A 16,445-nucleotide genomic window follows, 5' to 3' on the forward strand; every position below is an offset into this window, starting at 1 on the left:
ACAATAACAACAAAAATAGAAATTACAGGAGTCTACTTAGTGGTCGGTGTGGATTTAAATCTCCCAGATAATATTTTCCAAGACAGATTTTTACAACTACCATTTCCGACTAGTTTAAGCTTTGGTACAAGTGAGGTCTTTAAGTAGTAGTTGAAATTTTTGATAATCATCAATGCCTCAAAGGTAGCTTTGGAGGTAAGCTCCAACCTTTCTTTTGAGCTGCTTTTATTGCAAACAATAATATATGGTCCAAATATTCCTGTGGCGTAACTGTGGACCAAAATAAATGTATCTCATACTACATTAGAAGGGGGGAAGGTTTACCTCGTGCAAATTATGGTTTGCAAATCATATACGTATATGTGTATGTAAGTAGACATACATATATTTGGATTTTCCTGGTAGTATCTTTCAATGACACCTTTAGTTCTCATGCAAAGGACAGTGTTCTCGTTAATTGTCAGATAAAATGAGAGAAGAGAATGAGAAGGAGTCTCTCTCAAAGTCAGATAATCACTGGAGAAAGAGTAGACTAAACTCTTCTGTGGGAATTAAGGGGAGACTTCCCCAATAACAAAGGGACAAAGACTATTTTTCTATATGCAGAGCCAATGTATCGGTGTCAAATGGATTTTCCAAACTTAGGTAATGAACTCTACCCTCAAAGCAAAATTGCTCTGAAGAATACAAATATAAGAACCCTATTTTAAGGAGCAAGCAGTATCTGTGATGAACTTTAGTGTCTGAAAGACTTGACTTTGATTTTTGCCTTCACCTCTTAGCCACAATGGGATACCGAGTAGCTTACATTATACATCTATGCCTCAGCTTCCTCGTTTATAAAACAATTGAGATTTCAAGCACAACTTACTGAAGCAAAATGTATAAAGTAGATATCAATGTGCCTAGCAAAGAGCAGATGCCCTGCTTCAGTTCTTCTCTCAAACAATTCTTACACTTGGGCCTGGCTAATTCCTCATCCTTCTTACTTGAATTTAAATATCACTTCTTCAGGAAAGCCTCCTCTGCTTCCCCAGACTTGATTAGAATCCCCGCTTACAGCCTCTTACAGCATCCTGTGTATCCCTTCTGTAATTCTTACTGTTTTAATTAATTATGGAATTAACACTGTAAATTCCATGAGGGCGTAGACCATGCCTTTCTTGTACTCCCGGTGTCTAGTGAGCACATGTTCCGATTACTGTATACTAGATGCAGTAATTATTGAATGTGGTACTTATCAGTCCACATAAAAAATTAACATGAATAACATTAGCTCTTGATGCTTACATAGGTGGCATTTCAATTAAATAATACAAAACATATATGTGTGTATATATATATTAGATTATAAATATATGTTTGTGAATTTAGACAAGTGGGTTCAGTGAAAGTTGAAGTAGACTGAGAAGGATTGATGTTTTATGTGAACATTAGTATTAAAAAACGCCTGGGATTCAGATAAACAGGAAGGAAATCCAGTCCATTCCAAAGACTGAGATCACAAAATTTAAATAAGAATGGCTTGCTCATTTACAGCAACAAAGAACCTGACAAGACTCAAGCAGACCAAACTGGACTAAGAGTCTTTGAAAAGAACAATTGAGCACTTCAATTCCTGAGTCTTCCTCCCTGTTACTTGCTTGGCCATATTTCTCCAGAGATGATTCTGCACTAAATATGTATTTTGTGAATGGATAGAAAAGAGGGAATCAGAGCACATGGATGCAAGTTCTTTCCATAGTTTTACTTCCCTTCTAACTTTGTTTTTTACTCTTTTCATTATTTAAGGAAAATCCTTTCTTTTGGAAATTGTATTCAGAGCACTTTTTAAGTCATAGTGAACTGGAAGAAAGAGGGATAAGTCAATAAATACAAGTTTTCAAATATATGAGTGTGACCTGAGCAGTTTGGGCTCACCCATCTGTGAAGGAGATGACTCTAGGTTACTACGGACTCGTCCAGATATTTTTGCTAATAAATTTCTAGTGTTATGTTAAATTGACTCTATTACCTTTATCCTTCAAAACTGAAGAAGTCGTCCTGGATTTTTCTTTTTTAATTTCTGCAAGAGGAATCATGGGGAGAAAAAGTTACAAGGAATCACAGGAAAAAAAAAAAAAAAAAAAAAAAAAACAACCTGCAAGTTTCTTCATGTTTTTTGTTTTGTTTTTGTTTTTGTTTTTTCTGAGGCTTAATGACTCAGAGTGGTTCTGAGTTGGTATTCAAGACAGACATGTCTACTGGTAAGTTGCCTGTAAAACATTGACTAAATATGCAAAAGATACAAAATAAGCCCATGAATTATTATCACAATTGGATAGATTGATAGACACACTAAAGGTACAAATAAAATGCTATAGGCTTTGAGGAAAGACGATATAACAATGGTAGCTAACATTGTCTATTCACTATCTGTCATAGGGAATGTTCTCTACTGTTTGGCCATTCAACGTTCATGGCAACCTTGTAAGGTAGGTAGATCCTGTTATTACTTCTGCTTTTCACATAAAGGGATTAAGTAACTTTTCCAAGGTCACGTGGCTCAGACAGGAGGACTGGGATTTGAACTGATATTTCTCTGAACTCAACCACAAAGGCCCTGGCTCTCCTAGCTGAATGATGAGGTCAGGACAAGTTTGGCAGGTGGTATTGAGGCAGACCTTGAAAATGGAGAGGATTTAGATAGACATAGATAAAAGGGAGAGAAAGTCACATTTTAGAAGGACAGAAGAGATAATGGAGACGCTTGAGCTGGTCCTCTGTCAGTTTGGCTGTGTGAGTCACCTGTAACCAACAGAATACAATGGAAGTTATGCTGTGTGACTTCCTGGATTAATCATGAAAGCCAAGCAGTTTCCACCTGCTTCTCCAGGGACAACAGCTCTGAGGAACCTGACTGCCACCAAGTACTCCAACTAATACCACCATGCTAGAAAAGCTACATACACACAGCCCAGTCAATAGCTCCCGCTGAGCCTCCAGCCAACAGCTGCTAGCCATCTAAGTGAGTGAAGCATCTCAGACATCCAGCAGATGATTACTTTAGATGACTACAGCCTAAGCCTACATTTGACTGCAATCATATGAGATACCCAAATAAAAACTGCCTAGGTGATCCCTCCTAAATTCCTGACCCTCTTAATCATGAGCACAGTAAAATTGGCTGTGTAAAATATACCACTACATTTTGGAGTGGTCTGTACACAGAAACAGCATTTGAAACCATCAGCTAATAAATAGCAAAATATTGTGGCATGTGGTAAGTTCTCCAGTGGAGCTCTATAGATAACAGAGAAATGATTAATAGCTCTATTTTATAATTGGGAAGGTTTTCACTGAGAAGATGCCATTTGGGTTTAGGCTCCTACGTTGAGTAGAATCTCACTAGTCAGGAAATGCCAATTTAACAATATAACTGGATGTAAGATGTAAAACAGATTTTTAAAATGCTGAGGATAGCTTCTGGAGTTTGTACATGTTTCACATGTACAAGGATAATCTGCCATCAATTGAGATATGAAATGTAAGAAATAGAAGCGTTTGGAGAAAAATATCATCTTTGTTTTGAATGTATTATGTTTCATGTGTCAACAAGATACCCCAAAAGGAAATGTCTAGCAAATAGTTGGAAGTACAGGTAAAGTGCAGATTATATGCAAGTGTTGCAGAAGCAAAGCAACCTGCAGTCTCATTGATAAATGGAAACTAACAATATAATCAATAACATGAATTTTGAATGCCCCAAACAAATCTTATTACTTTGTTTACACATACTGACTTGACTTCCTGAATAAACTAAGTATACAAAGGCAAAATAAGCCAGAACGTTAAAAATTATGTTCTTCATAATACATGCAAATTAAAAAAAAAAAAGACTGATGGGTTATAATGTTTTACTTGTATATTTCAAATCCAATCTTATATAATTTGCCTATACTGAAATATCATTCACATATTGGACTAATAAACTTAATCTTATACATTTTGATTAGCTATTGCCAAATGTTTTAAAATCACACAAACTGATCAAAACAGTAATGCAAGTCAAGTTTTAAATAATTTACTAGATAAAAATTATTTGTGTTAAGAGGAACATATTCAATTTCAATAATGCCAGGAATTTTTTTAATATTTATTTATTTCTCCTACAGAGAGAGAAAGAGCACGAGCAGGAGGAGCAGAGGGAGAGAGAATCTCAAGCTGACTCCACGCCAAGTACAAAGGCAGATCTCACGACCCTGAGATCATAACCTGAGCCAAAACCAAGAGTCAGATGCTTAATTGACTGAGCCACCCAGGTGTCCAAGGCCCAGATTTTTTTAAGTTAAGGGACTGAATATATCTAATCAAGATTAAAAATAGAAAATAGCATTTGCGGGCGCCTGGGTGGCTCAGTTGGTTAAGCGACTGCCTTCGGCTCAGGTCATGATCCCGGAGTCCCGGGATCGAGTCCTGCATCGGGCTCCCTGCTCAGCGAGGAGCCTGCTTCTCCCTCTGACCCTCCCCCACTCATGTGCTCTCTCTCTCTCATTCTCGCTCTCTCAAATAAATAAATAAATCTTTAAAAAAAAAAGAAAATAGCATTTGCTTTTTCTTCTAACATGGTCCTGTAGAAGATAAAATGTATCTATAACAACAGTGTTTTCTTCTAGAAGAATTTTTTTTTTTAATGCCCATGAAACAGGCAAAACAAAAGACTAAAATAATGGACACTCTTATAAGGAGGAAATCAGCACTAGAGTTTTTCCTTAGCACAAACATAAATATTTTGAACCCCAGGCAATGTGTTTAAAGGAAATAGTACAATTAAGAATATCTTTGATCTGACTGCTATTTATTTTTCATTGCTCTGAATGACCAAGTTCAATATCAATTTATTATTAGTGACATTAAGATATTAAAAATGTTTCTGTTGGAGCATCATGGTTTGATGTGAATATCACATATAGCTAAATTTTAAAAAGAAACTGAAACTGGAAGGTTTAAAAAGCCTAACAGAATCATCAGGCAATTTAAGCCTCCTGGCTGTGAAAAGAATCAAACTCAAAATGTTTAACCTTTCTTACCCAGCTAGCTTTAATGAGGTGTTTAGAAATGTCATTTTAAAAACTGTCTTTTTACCTCTTTTGTAGAGACAAGATGTCTGCTGATTTGAGATATTTTTTCATGAGCATAATGAATAAGATCAATGTATCAAACTTTTTGGATTTTTCTTCTGATGGAAAGACTAGCTTTAAAGAACCACAGGAGAGCTCTATTTATACGTTTAATAGTACTTGATAATTTTCTGGATATGACTACTAATATACATCACATAGCATCAAAAATATTAAAATTGTTTCATGACATTTCTCTTGCTCCCTAAAGTGATAATATATTGTTCCCAAAGTGATTTAATTGTGGCTAAGTGCATGGATTTTTTTAATATTTAATATGTGAGTGCTTTACATGCATCTGTTATTGTTTTCTGTTCGTTTGGACATAATTTTGACAATCAGAAAAATTTTAGAAAAGGCATTTTATAGAATTTAATATTTTTCCAAACTCCAAAATATAAATTTTATAAATCAATACAGAGAAAAGGATTCTCAAGTTCTCTAAATGGTTTAAAATGCTGTGCTTGTAATTCCATGAAGGAAAATATAATATATTGATGTTTATTTAATAATAATTTTGAATGCTTCTTAAAAGATGTTGTCAGAATTTAATTTTACTGGGACACTGTCCATTAACTTTGTAATTAAGTATGACTTGGTCAGAAGCTATCTTTAACTTTCTCTTTGTCCTAATGATACATTTAATCATTCCCTATTCCATGGGCTAAAGCACTTGACGCACATAATTGTAACATTTTAAAATGTTTTTCTCTAAATATCTGTTTAAAAATCCTTAATTAAAAATGTTTCCAATTCAATTATATTTACATGTTGGTATCTTTTTTGTTTTAACCTTGGAAACTTCATTGCATTTCTTTCTTAGCCTTTACATTTTATTTAAAAAAGAATATATGATGTAACCAATATTATCATCTACCTCTAATCAGACAGATAATTAAAAAGCATAATATAAAATTTGCTTGAATGACATCTGGACAACGCTGTCAGGGCTTGGAGACTATGGTGAGGTATTCCTCAAGATATTGTAATAAGGCAAATTAGAATATTTGAAAGTTAAGCTACATAATCAATACAGAGTGGGAAGAGTTAGTGAGCTCAGAAAACACCAACTATATAATACTATAAATACACTTCTGAAGAGCTTCCTTGCATTACTAAACAAGCTGGGCTGTGTTAGTATATTAAAACTCTGACATAGACCACAGCATAAGACTTCAAAACAACTAACAAATACAGAACTTGTTCAATATGCATCTTGCAATCACAATGGGGAGAAAGTCTTGTCCAATGGATTCAGTATTCTAGTCCTTTTGACAAGCTCTTCTCTATAATAGCATAGTTTTTCAAATTATCTTAGTTGAGGGACTCTCCTGAAATCATCTAAATATCCCTTCCCTTTAAATTCTGATTGAACTTTGTAATTATGATGATTTTAGGCTGTGTAGCTTGGCTGCAGAGTGGACTCTTTGCACATGCCTTTATGTTCTGGTCCTCGTTACACAGTAATAATCAGAATACTGATTGGAATTCTGAAGAGTACCTCAGTGGGGTGCATTTTAGTCATTTTAGTTCAACTCTGCCCAGCTCTTTTGGAAAGATCAGCAATATGCAATGATTTAAAAAAGGAAAATAAGCACTCTTTATATATCTGGGGGCTGAGATAAACTAGGACATCGTAGCACAGAATTAGCTACTGAGCCCTAAATCTACTCTAAAAGATTTTGTTTTTCATAGAAAACTTTATTAGCCATGAAATTTTTCTCATGTAATTATGTTCCAACCAGGATGCCAAAGTTCCCATGTTTGTTTCAAGAAAATATATTATCACAGGACTATAATTTGCTTGGCGGCTGGCAAAACTAGGTTTTGGTCATTCCTGTATTCACATAAATGATGAAGTGTTATTTTATATCCTTAGGCATTTTACATATGATCTTGCTATGAACTGAATGTTTGTGTCCCTCCAAAATTCATATGTTGAAGCCTAAAACCCAATGTGATGGTATTTGCAGGTGGGGCTCTGGAAAATGATTAGGTCATGAGGTTAGAGTCCTTGTGAGTGGGATAGTACCCTTGTAAAAGAGATAAGAGATAGCTGAGCTCTGTCTCTGTCTTTCTCTTCTCTCTCTCTCTACTATATCAGGTATATAGTAGGAGGGCATCTGTCTGCAAACCAGGAAGAGGACTCTTACCAGGAACCAAATTGACTGGCACTTTAATCTTGGACCCCCCAGTCTCCAGAACTGTGATAAATAAATTTCTGTTCAAGCCACCCTGTCTGTGCTACTTTTATTGTAGCAACCTCGAGCTGACTAAGACAAAACTCTTTAATTTCTCACTCATTCCAGCGAGTTAGGTATTATCTACATTTCATAGATTGACAGCAGAGGCTAAGAGGCAAAAACTTGCCCAAGGTCAGAGCTACTAAACAGTAGTGGGAAACCTGAACCCAGACTATCAAACTACAAAAGTAGAGTTAAACTGCTACACTATGCGCTAAGAGAATAGTGGATTATAAACTAGATAGCGTGTCAGATGCCCCCTTAGAATGAATAGTGAACATGTTTGCATCACTACATCACATCAATTGTTCTCCATAACTACTAGTCTGCCATAGCCTTCCCAATACTTCTTGAAGCCAGACCATGTCATCTGACACATACTAAGAATTCAATATTATTTGTTGAATAAATTAATAAATTTGTCAATTTTGTGCGGACCACATTTTATTAGGAAAATTGCTCTTCATTATTTACAAAAAGCCTAATAATCATTACAATCATCTTCTGTGGTTAGTTATTGCCCGAATTTGCAATCCTAACCTAGCTAAGTTATCAAAGTAAAATCAAATTGCTGGTATTTGACAGTTTTCATCGTCAATAAAAGCATATATTTCAACCTAATATTTACCTAGCATTTTTTTTTTCTGGAAGTTTCAATCTAGCATTGTACTTTTTGTTATCTAAGAAATTTTGGATGGTGAATTACCAAAGTTGGAAAATGTCACACACTTATATGCATATACTTATGTCAATGTTTGTAATAATTGCTAATCATCTATTCATTTTAAGTATATTTTAACTACAATAATATTCATTATCCATAGTTTATATTGTGTTTTGAACTTTGTTTCATAATTAGAACTACTCTTGTACAGACACATTTATATGAGATCTTGGGAATTAGTCTCATTATTGTTTAAGCTTTCAAATATAAAACTTATTTTATGAGATGATACAAAAATTTTGAAGAATTATAATTGAATATAAGAAAAATGTTAACTTAAAAATTATTAATATAATAAAAAGTAAAGAGGGTTTTTTATGAATCCTCCCATTACTCATGGTATAGAATTTCAAAATGTAGTACTTTGAAATTTACCTAGTGAACTAATTCTTTCAGATTCATATACTTATTTAAAATTAATTAACTTCAATGATTTTTAGAACAGGTTAAGGTTTGTAGCAAAATTGAGTGGAAAGTATACAGGGTTCCCACATACCCCCACCCCTAACACACACAGCCTCCCTTATCATCAACATCTCTTACTAGCATGATACATTTGTTACAATCGATAAACCAATATTGATACATCATTACCAAACCAAAGTCCACAGTTTACATTAAGATTCATTGTTCATTTTGGTCATTCTATTGATTTTGAGAAATTAAATGACATACATCTACTATTAGTTTCATTGACCTAAAAATTCCCTGTGTTCCACTGATTCATCCCTCCCTCCTCCAAAACCCCGAACAACCACTGAACTTTATACCATCTCCATAGTTTTACCTTTTCTAGAATATCATGTAGTTGGGGTTATACAATAAGAAGACTTTTAAGATTGGATTTTTTTTCACTTAGAAATAGAATGTAGGGGCGCCTGGGTGGCTCAGTTGGTTAAGCGACTGCCTTCGACTCAGGTCATGATCCTGGAGTCCCGGGATCAAGTCCCGCATCGGGCTCTCTGCTCGGCAGGGAGTCTGCTTCTCCCTCTGACCCTCCTCCCTCTCATGCTCTCTGTCTCTCATTCTCTCTGTCTCAAATAAATAAATAAAATCTTTAAAAAAAAAAAAAGAAATAGAATGTAAATTTCCTCTAGGTCTTTCTATGACTTGATAGCTCATGCATTTTTAGTACTGTAAAAAGTAGCATTGTATTGATGTAACAGAGTTTAATGATCTATTCACCTATAGAAGAGTGTATTTGGTTTCAAATTTTAGCAACTATGAATAAAGCAGGTATAAATGTTTGTTTGCAGGTTTTGTATGGATATAAGTTTTTAAGTCATTTGGGTATATACTAAGATTGCTGGATTGTATGGTAAGAGTACATTTAGTTTTATAAGAAACCACCAAACTGTTTTCCAAAGTGGCTGTACTATTTTGTATTCCCTCCAACAATGAATGGGAGTTCCTGTTGTTCCACATACTACCCAACATTTGATGTTATTAGTGTTTTGGATTTTAGCCCTTCTAATAGGTACGTAGTGGCATTTTATTATTTTAATTTGCCATTTCCTAATGATGTATGATGTTGAACATCTTTTTTTTTTTAAAGATTTTATTTATTTATTCATGAGAGATAGAGAGAGAGAGAGGCAGAGGCAGAGGGAGAAGCAGGCTCCCCGCAGAGCAGGGAGCCCGATACGGAACTCGATCCCAGGACCCTGGGATCATGACCTGAGCTGAAGGCAGACGCTTAACCGACTGAGCCACCCAGGCGTCCCGATGTTGAACATCTTTTCATATGCTTTTTTTTTGTCATCTGTATATCTTCTTTGGTAAAGTATCTGTTCAGATCTTGTGCCAATTTTTAAAACGAACTGTTCTTCTTCCTATTATTGAGTTTTAAGAGTTCTTTGTGTTTTTTGGATAAAAGTCCTTTATCAGATATGTATTTTATAAACATTTTTTCTCATTCTGTCTTGTCTTCAAATTTTTATGACAGTATCTTCTGAAGAACAGAATTGTTTAATTTTGATGAAGTCCAACTTATGAATTTTTCATTCATGGATTGTGCCCGGATGTTGTACCTAAAAAGCCATTGCCAAAAGCCAAGGCCACCTAGATTTTCTTATGTTATCCTCTAGGAGTTTTACCATTTTACATTTAGATCTATGATCCACTTTGAGTTTATTTTTTGAGAAGTGTGTAGAGTCTGTGCCTAGCTGATGCTGTTATTTCTTCTTCTTCTTCTTCTTTCTTTTTCTTCTTCTTCTTCTTCTTCTTCTTCTTCTTCTTCTTCTCCTCCCTCTACTTCTTCTTCTTTGCTTGTGGGTGTCCAATTGTTCCACCACTGCTTGTTGAGAAGACTATATTTTCTCTATTGAATCTTTTTTGCTTCTGTGTCAAAGATTAGTTGACTATTTTTTTTGTGGGTCTATTGCTGGATTATTCTGTTCCATTGATCTATTAGTCTATTATTTCAGCAACACCATGCTGTGTTGATTGTTCTAGCTTTATATACAGTTGATGTAGTAGTGTCAGTCCTCCAACTTTGTTCTTCCATTGTCTTAGCTATTTTGGGTCTTTTCTTTTTCCATATAAACTGTATAATAAGTTTGTTCATAGCCACAATATCAGTTTGTCAATATTCACTGTGATTTTTATTATGATTGCATTGAATCTATAGATGAAAAATTGACATCTTAACAATTTTGAGTCTGCCTACCCATGACCATGGAATAATTCTCAATTATTTGGTTCTTTTATTTTTTTATTTGAGTTTTGTAGTTCTCATATAAATCTTATAAATATCTTTTTATAATTAAATCTAAATATTTCTTTTGTTATTCCTAATGTAAATGGTATTGCATTTTTAATTTTGTTCATTCTGATTTTTTATTGCTGCCTTATAAAAGAGCAATTTACTTGTGTGTATTAACCTTGTATCCTGAAGCCTTGCTATAATTACTTACTAATTCCAGGAGGTTTTTCTTGATTCTTTGAGATTTTCTACACAGACACATATCATATGTGAACAAAACCAGTTTTATTTCCTCCTTCCTAATTGGTAAATTTTTATTTCCCTTTCTTGTCTTATTGCATTAACTAGTACTTCTAGTACAATGTTGAATAGAGGTGGTGAGAGGGGACATCCTTGCAATTTTTCATATCTTAGGGGGAAAGCTTCTGTTTGTCATTAAGTCTGATGTTAGTTGTAGGTTTTCTGTAGGTATTCTTTATTGAGTTAAGGAAATTCTGCTCTATTCCTAGTTTGCTGGGGGTTTTAATAATGAATGGATGTTAGATTCTGTCAAATGATTTTCTGTATATTGATAAGATCATGTGTTTCTTCTTTAACTTGTTGATGTGATGGATTATATTAATTGATTTTTCAAATGTTGAACCAGCTTTGCATACTGGAATAAATCCCACTTGTTCATAGTGTAATTTTTTAAGTTCATTGTTTGATTTGATTTGATTATATTTTAGATTTCCTTGATTTTTTTAAGAAAGTTCTTGTCTATCAGTACTTTAAACTTTGTGATATATATGTACATGTAAAAGAAAATTGAAGTCCAAGACTCTCAAAAGGGATTTAGTTGAAGTAAAACAAAAGCTAATGCCATTAAAAAAAAAAACAAAAAAACTAGAAAATCTCCTTCTACAGGGCTTATTAGTGTGACAAAGTGATCCCCTGCAAAACAAGGACCTTCATTTCGGTTCCTTCACTGGGGAACAGTATTTTAAAAGGAGGATTCATTTTTATATTTTAAAAAGATAAACTCAATGTATTCAGTAAACATTTATTCAGTGCCTCTTTTGTGCTGGGAGCTGAAAAAGCACAAATGGTTGTATTGAGTTCAGTTAATGCCAGAATGCATCTACATAGATCATAGAGACACATACACAGAGATCTGGGCCCATAGCATATGGATTGACAAACCCTACCTGAAGGAATGAGAAAAGATTTCACAGAAGCACTGGCAAAGGTAGTGGATTCTGAAACTGGATAAGAAGTTTGTCACCAAAGAAGAATTGGAAAGACAGCTCCAGCATAAGGAACAACATAAGCAAACCATGGAGTGTGAAAGTTCATGTGGCTGGATTGCTGGATATACAAAGTAGAGAAGAAGCAGTGAGCAAAAGCTTGAAAGTCACACTGAGGATTGGTGGTGAAGGGACCTACAGTATCCTACTAAAGATTTTAAATTTATATCCTTCCAGTGACAGTCTTTGAAGATGCTAAATCCAAATATTCTTTCTGGTTTTATGCCAATGTAGTTAATAAAGTTTTGTTCATAAAAGAATATTATACATACTAAACTGACTAAATACATAGAGAGTCATTGTCATCTTGTTTGGAAATAGTCCCAAACTGAAGCCAGCCATAGTTGTGTTAACCACATCCTCCTGTCTCCAGAGACAACATCTTCTGTTTCATCTTTTACAATTTCTTTTTTGCATGTGTGTCAAAGGCATAATTTCTATATCCTATGTGCCATTGTTACTGATACTTATGGTTAAATCATATTTAGAGAATCTTCATGTCATTTAATTAAATATTCAATAGCATGCTTTGCTCCAGAGATATACTTGTTGATTCTTAAGTGTGATTTATGTGTATATTTTGAATTAAACAGAGTAAATACTTCAAATAATACAATTCCACTTAGTAGATTTACAAAACATTTTTAAACATTTTCATTTTAGAATTTGAATCTGGCTTTCGGGTATATATTTTTGTACAAATTGTCCTTGCATTCAGAAAAATAAGTCTATCTTCAGAATTTGGGGCAAAGTGGAAATGCCTCAGTCATAGGAGACAATTTTTACAAATGAGAATTAGACAATATTATGACTGATAGCTCCTTTAGCAATTGCATAGTGAAATAGTCTTGGCTTATAAAGGAGGCTAGATAAGGCAGGTAACTAGCCTAATGTCACAGAATAAATTATGGGAAAGGTAAACTAAGCTTTATGTGTTATTTTGAGATAGCCCTATACTCTACTGTTCAAACAGGTTAATATTTTTGATTACCATTAGCTTTCCTCAGTTTTTTTTTCAAGGACCAACAATACAAGTGCTAACTCCAAGTTAAGAATTGTTCATCATGATTTTTATTGCCAAGAGTTTTAAGGACAATATAGATGCTTTGTATGGCTTATCTGACTAGTATCTTTATTCTAGTATAAGAATGAAGTGAAATAAAACCCAAACTTTGCAAGTCATAATAATGAAAAAAATTTCTTAACTTACATTTTGCCATTTTATAATTCTAAAGAAGATCTGAATTAAATTTTCTTTTTTTTTAAGAATTGCTTTTCAATCAGTTTATACTACATTATCATTCTATGAAAAATTGGGGCAGTAATAGTCAATGAGACACAGGTAAATTTTAAGTAGAATGTTGATAAAATTTTCATGTTCATTCCTGAAATTATTTGACCTAAAAATGTATAATTTCATTTACATCAAGAAGAAAGTAACAATGCATTTTTATGTGGGGCTAATGATTTCATATGATTTCTTGCAATTTGATTTTTAAAGAATGGAGCTAACCTCCATTAATTTGTTATAAGATGTAGCATAACAATTGGTTTTTATACAATTTTATTCAAGGCAGTATATGCCAATTTTTTTTTCCTAAACAGATCTTTAATAGAAAATTGATTTATAAATGAAAGAAAAAAAGTCAATAAAAAGAAAAAGAAAACCTCAGGAAACAACCTTTGTTTTGTAACATAGTAGCTTATAATATACTTCCTATTAAAGATTTCGGAGGGAAAAAAAATCCAATCCATATGTGGCTTCAGGATAATAGCAGGAGCAGAACGAAATATTAAAAGAAAAAAAGGCATAATTAGCAGCTTGATGTTCTTGAGCTCGTGAGGAGGCATTTTCTTGGTGTGCTGTATGGTAAACACTACAATGCATTTCCACAATCCTTTATATAATCTAGCCTAGAATGTCAAAGGAACAAAGTTGATTTTTCTTACTGGTGAACAAAATTTTAATCTTCAAGTATTTATGTTAAATAATTAAAAGTTGTTTTTACATGCCAAATCCTGGTGATGGTAATTGAGATTATATATGAAGAAAAATAGGATTTGTAAGAGAATTTCACTATGAAGAGCATGGAAACAGACTCTTCCAGATTTAAGGATGTGTGTTTTTCTGGTTTTTGGGTTTTTTTTAAGTGGAACCCAACATGGGGTTTGAACTCAATGCAGGGCTTGAACTCATGACCCTGAGATGAAGACCTGAGCTGAGATCAACAGTGATGGGCTTAACCAACTGAGCCACCCAGGTGCCCTCATATTTAAGGATGTCTTAAAGAACTATAAACCTGAAATTAAGACGTAGATAATATCAAGAATACATACTTTCATTATTTTAAAATTATGAAATTATATTAAGTATTGGCAAAAGAAATTTGAAGTTCATTGCCATTAAATTCAGAGATCATATGACAACTTTCTTATATTTACAATTAGATTTGACTGGGCTTTAAAAAGTGGTTCATAATTGCATTCTATTATTTTTACATGAAGATTGTTGGAAGTTAAATCAAGACAAATTTTGAGAATTATAAGTGAAGCAAGAGCACACATTTGATGTGAAAAGTGTGTTACTTTTAAGAAACTACTTTGATAAATCATGGAAGAAGTAGAATGCAGGCAGATTAGGAGTGACACGTTGCTCCTGGGGATGGTGTCTTTTCAGGTAATTCAACCCCTCTACCTACCAGTTTCTCTGACCTATAGTTAATAAGGTTATTTGGTGTTAAGAGTGGTAACCCCCTCCCATCAAAAAAGAGTGGTGATTCCAATATGAAGTACAAGGTCAGGTTCCTGCGGCAATCTTACAGTTTTAGTGTACTTCCCCATAAAATGCCCAGAATCTCTAAGAAAAGGAAGGAAGAAAAAATGGTCACAGAGGCCAGATAGGCAAAGGAATGATTCATTTTCATGATAATTGAAAGGCAGAATATTTGCATGGAAGCAAAAATTTGGGCATTACAATTATATCCCTATGTGACCTGTACTTGCCTCTAGTATATCCTGTATAAAATAAGAGTGATCAAGTCACGCATTAGCTATTAGAGAAAATGGATCATTAATAACAAAGAACCTTTAACTTTTGAGAAAAAGGTACAGCATGAATGGTTCTCATAGCATCACCTCCAAATCTCGTCAACAGCATTGGCACACATTGCTCTTTTATTAGGCTGAAATTCTCTTTAGCATTGAATGGTATTCTTATCAATAAATGTGTGAATCACATGAACCAAATGTTGCATGGCAGATTATGGCACCCTGCAGGAGATTAATGTAACAATACAAATTTCTTCTGAATAAGTGTAGTTCTGCTGTGTAGGTAGGATTTAGATCTGTCTGGTTATTAAAAGGATGAGGGGAGTGGGAAGGAACATAGTGAAGAAGGAAACTAGAAAAGAATTTCCTACACATAAGATAAAATAATTGTGAGAACATTCTAAAAGTATTAAAGTATGAAGAAGTGAGATGTGCTATGTGAGCAAATAGACAGTGGAGAATTGCTAAAGGTTCTCTTGAAAATATATAAAATACATAAATAAGCAGGATACACTCATTTTCACGTGTTGTATAAGCTCTGCATGTAAACCATCTTCTCTCTGAAGCCCACATCATGCTCCTCACACCCATTCCCCAGCGCCTAGCCTGTTGTGGGCGCTCAATAAATATTAAACAATCAAAGCACAAACTGTTGTCAAAAGTTTGAAATTCACAGGAATCAATAGTATTGTTATCATTTAACATTTATTGAGGGTCAACAGCATGACTTAGTCCACATGTGCAAATAGGTTATTTTATAATCACATATTAAGCAAATAGTTAAATACAATTTGTATTAAACTTTCAATTTTACTCCATTGATCTGAAATGTAAAAAATTTTTTTAAATAATGTTGACACACCATGAAATATAAACATTAGTTATTTAAATAAATAAGTTTCTCTCAGGGAAATCATTACTTTTAGATATTATTAACATTCACTTGAAAGTATGAGATAAATCTACAGTAAGTACACATCGCATATTCTAAATAGACCAGTGCATGTACAAAGAATAGAAGAATCTGAAAAGGTGAAGGAAGACAATGACAAATACACAAAGCTGTAATAGCATTTGGGTTTCTCCAGCTGTTATGACAACTTAAAACACTAATACAATTATGTAGGGTACTGTTGTTTACAAAATAGAATCAAAGGCAAAGGAAGACAGAAATTCTTCAGGTGAACAAAAATTAGCGTGCCTCTGAATTTAGAAACATTTCTTAATTAAAGGAAAGATAGAATTTTTTATTACAGGAAATGAACTGTATTTGATACATTT

General features: G+C 33.7%; 1 protein-coding gene across 16 annotated transcripts in view; it reads right to left on the minus strand.

The window, feature by feature from the left end:
- TRDN (triadin) overlaps positions 1 to 16,445 on the minus strand; it is a 373,567-nt gene that overhangs the window by 96,805 nt on the left and 260,317 nt on the right. For all 16 annotated transcript variants that reach the window (XR_014147926.1, XM_081828915.1, XM_081828916.1 and 13 more), the window contains one exon: positions 2,015 to 2,065. Coding sequence is in view for 15 of the 16 variants with exons in the window: in XM_081828915.1 (XP_081685041.1) it covers positions 2,015 to 2,065 (51 nt within the window). In the remaining variant the exon portion in view is untranslated. The remainder of the gene's footprint in view (positions 1 to 2,014; positions 2,066 to 16,445) is intronic.

The sequence above is a fragment of the Leptonychotes weddellii genome, chromosome 8, assembly GCF_054177405.1.
Source record: "Leptonychotes weddellii isolate Sample4059 chromosome 8, ASM5417740v2, whole genome shotgun sequence".
NCBI lineage: Eukaryota > Metazoa > Chordata > Mammalia > Carnivora > Phocidae > Leptonychotes > Leptonychotes weddellii.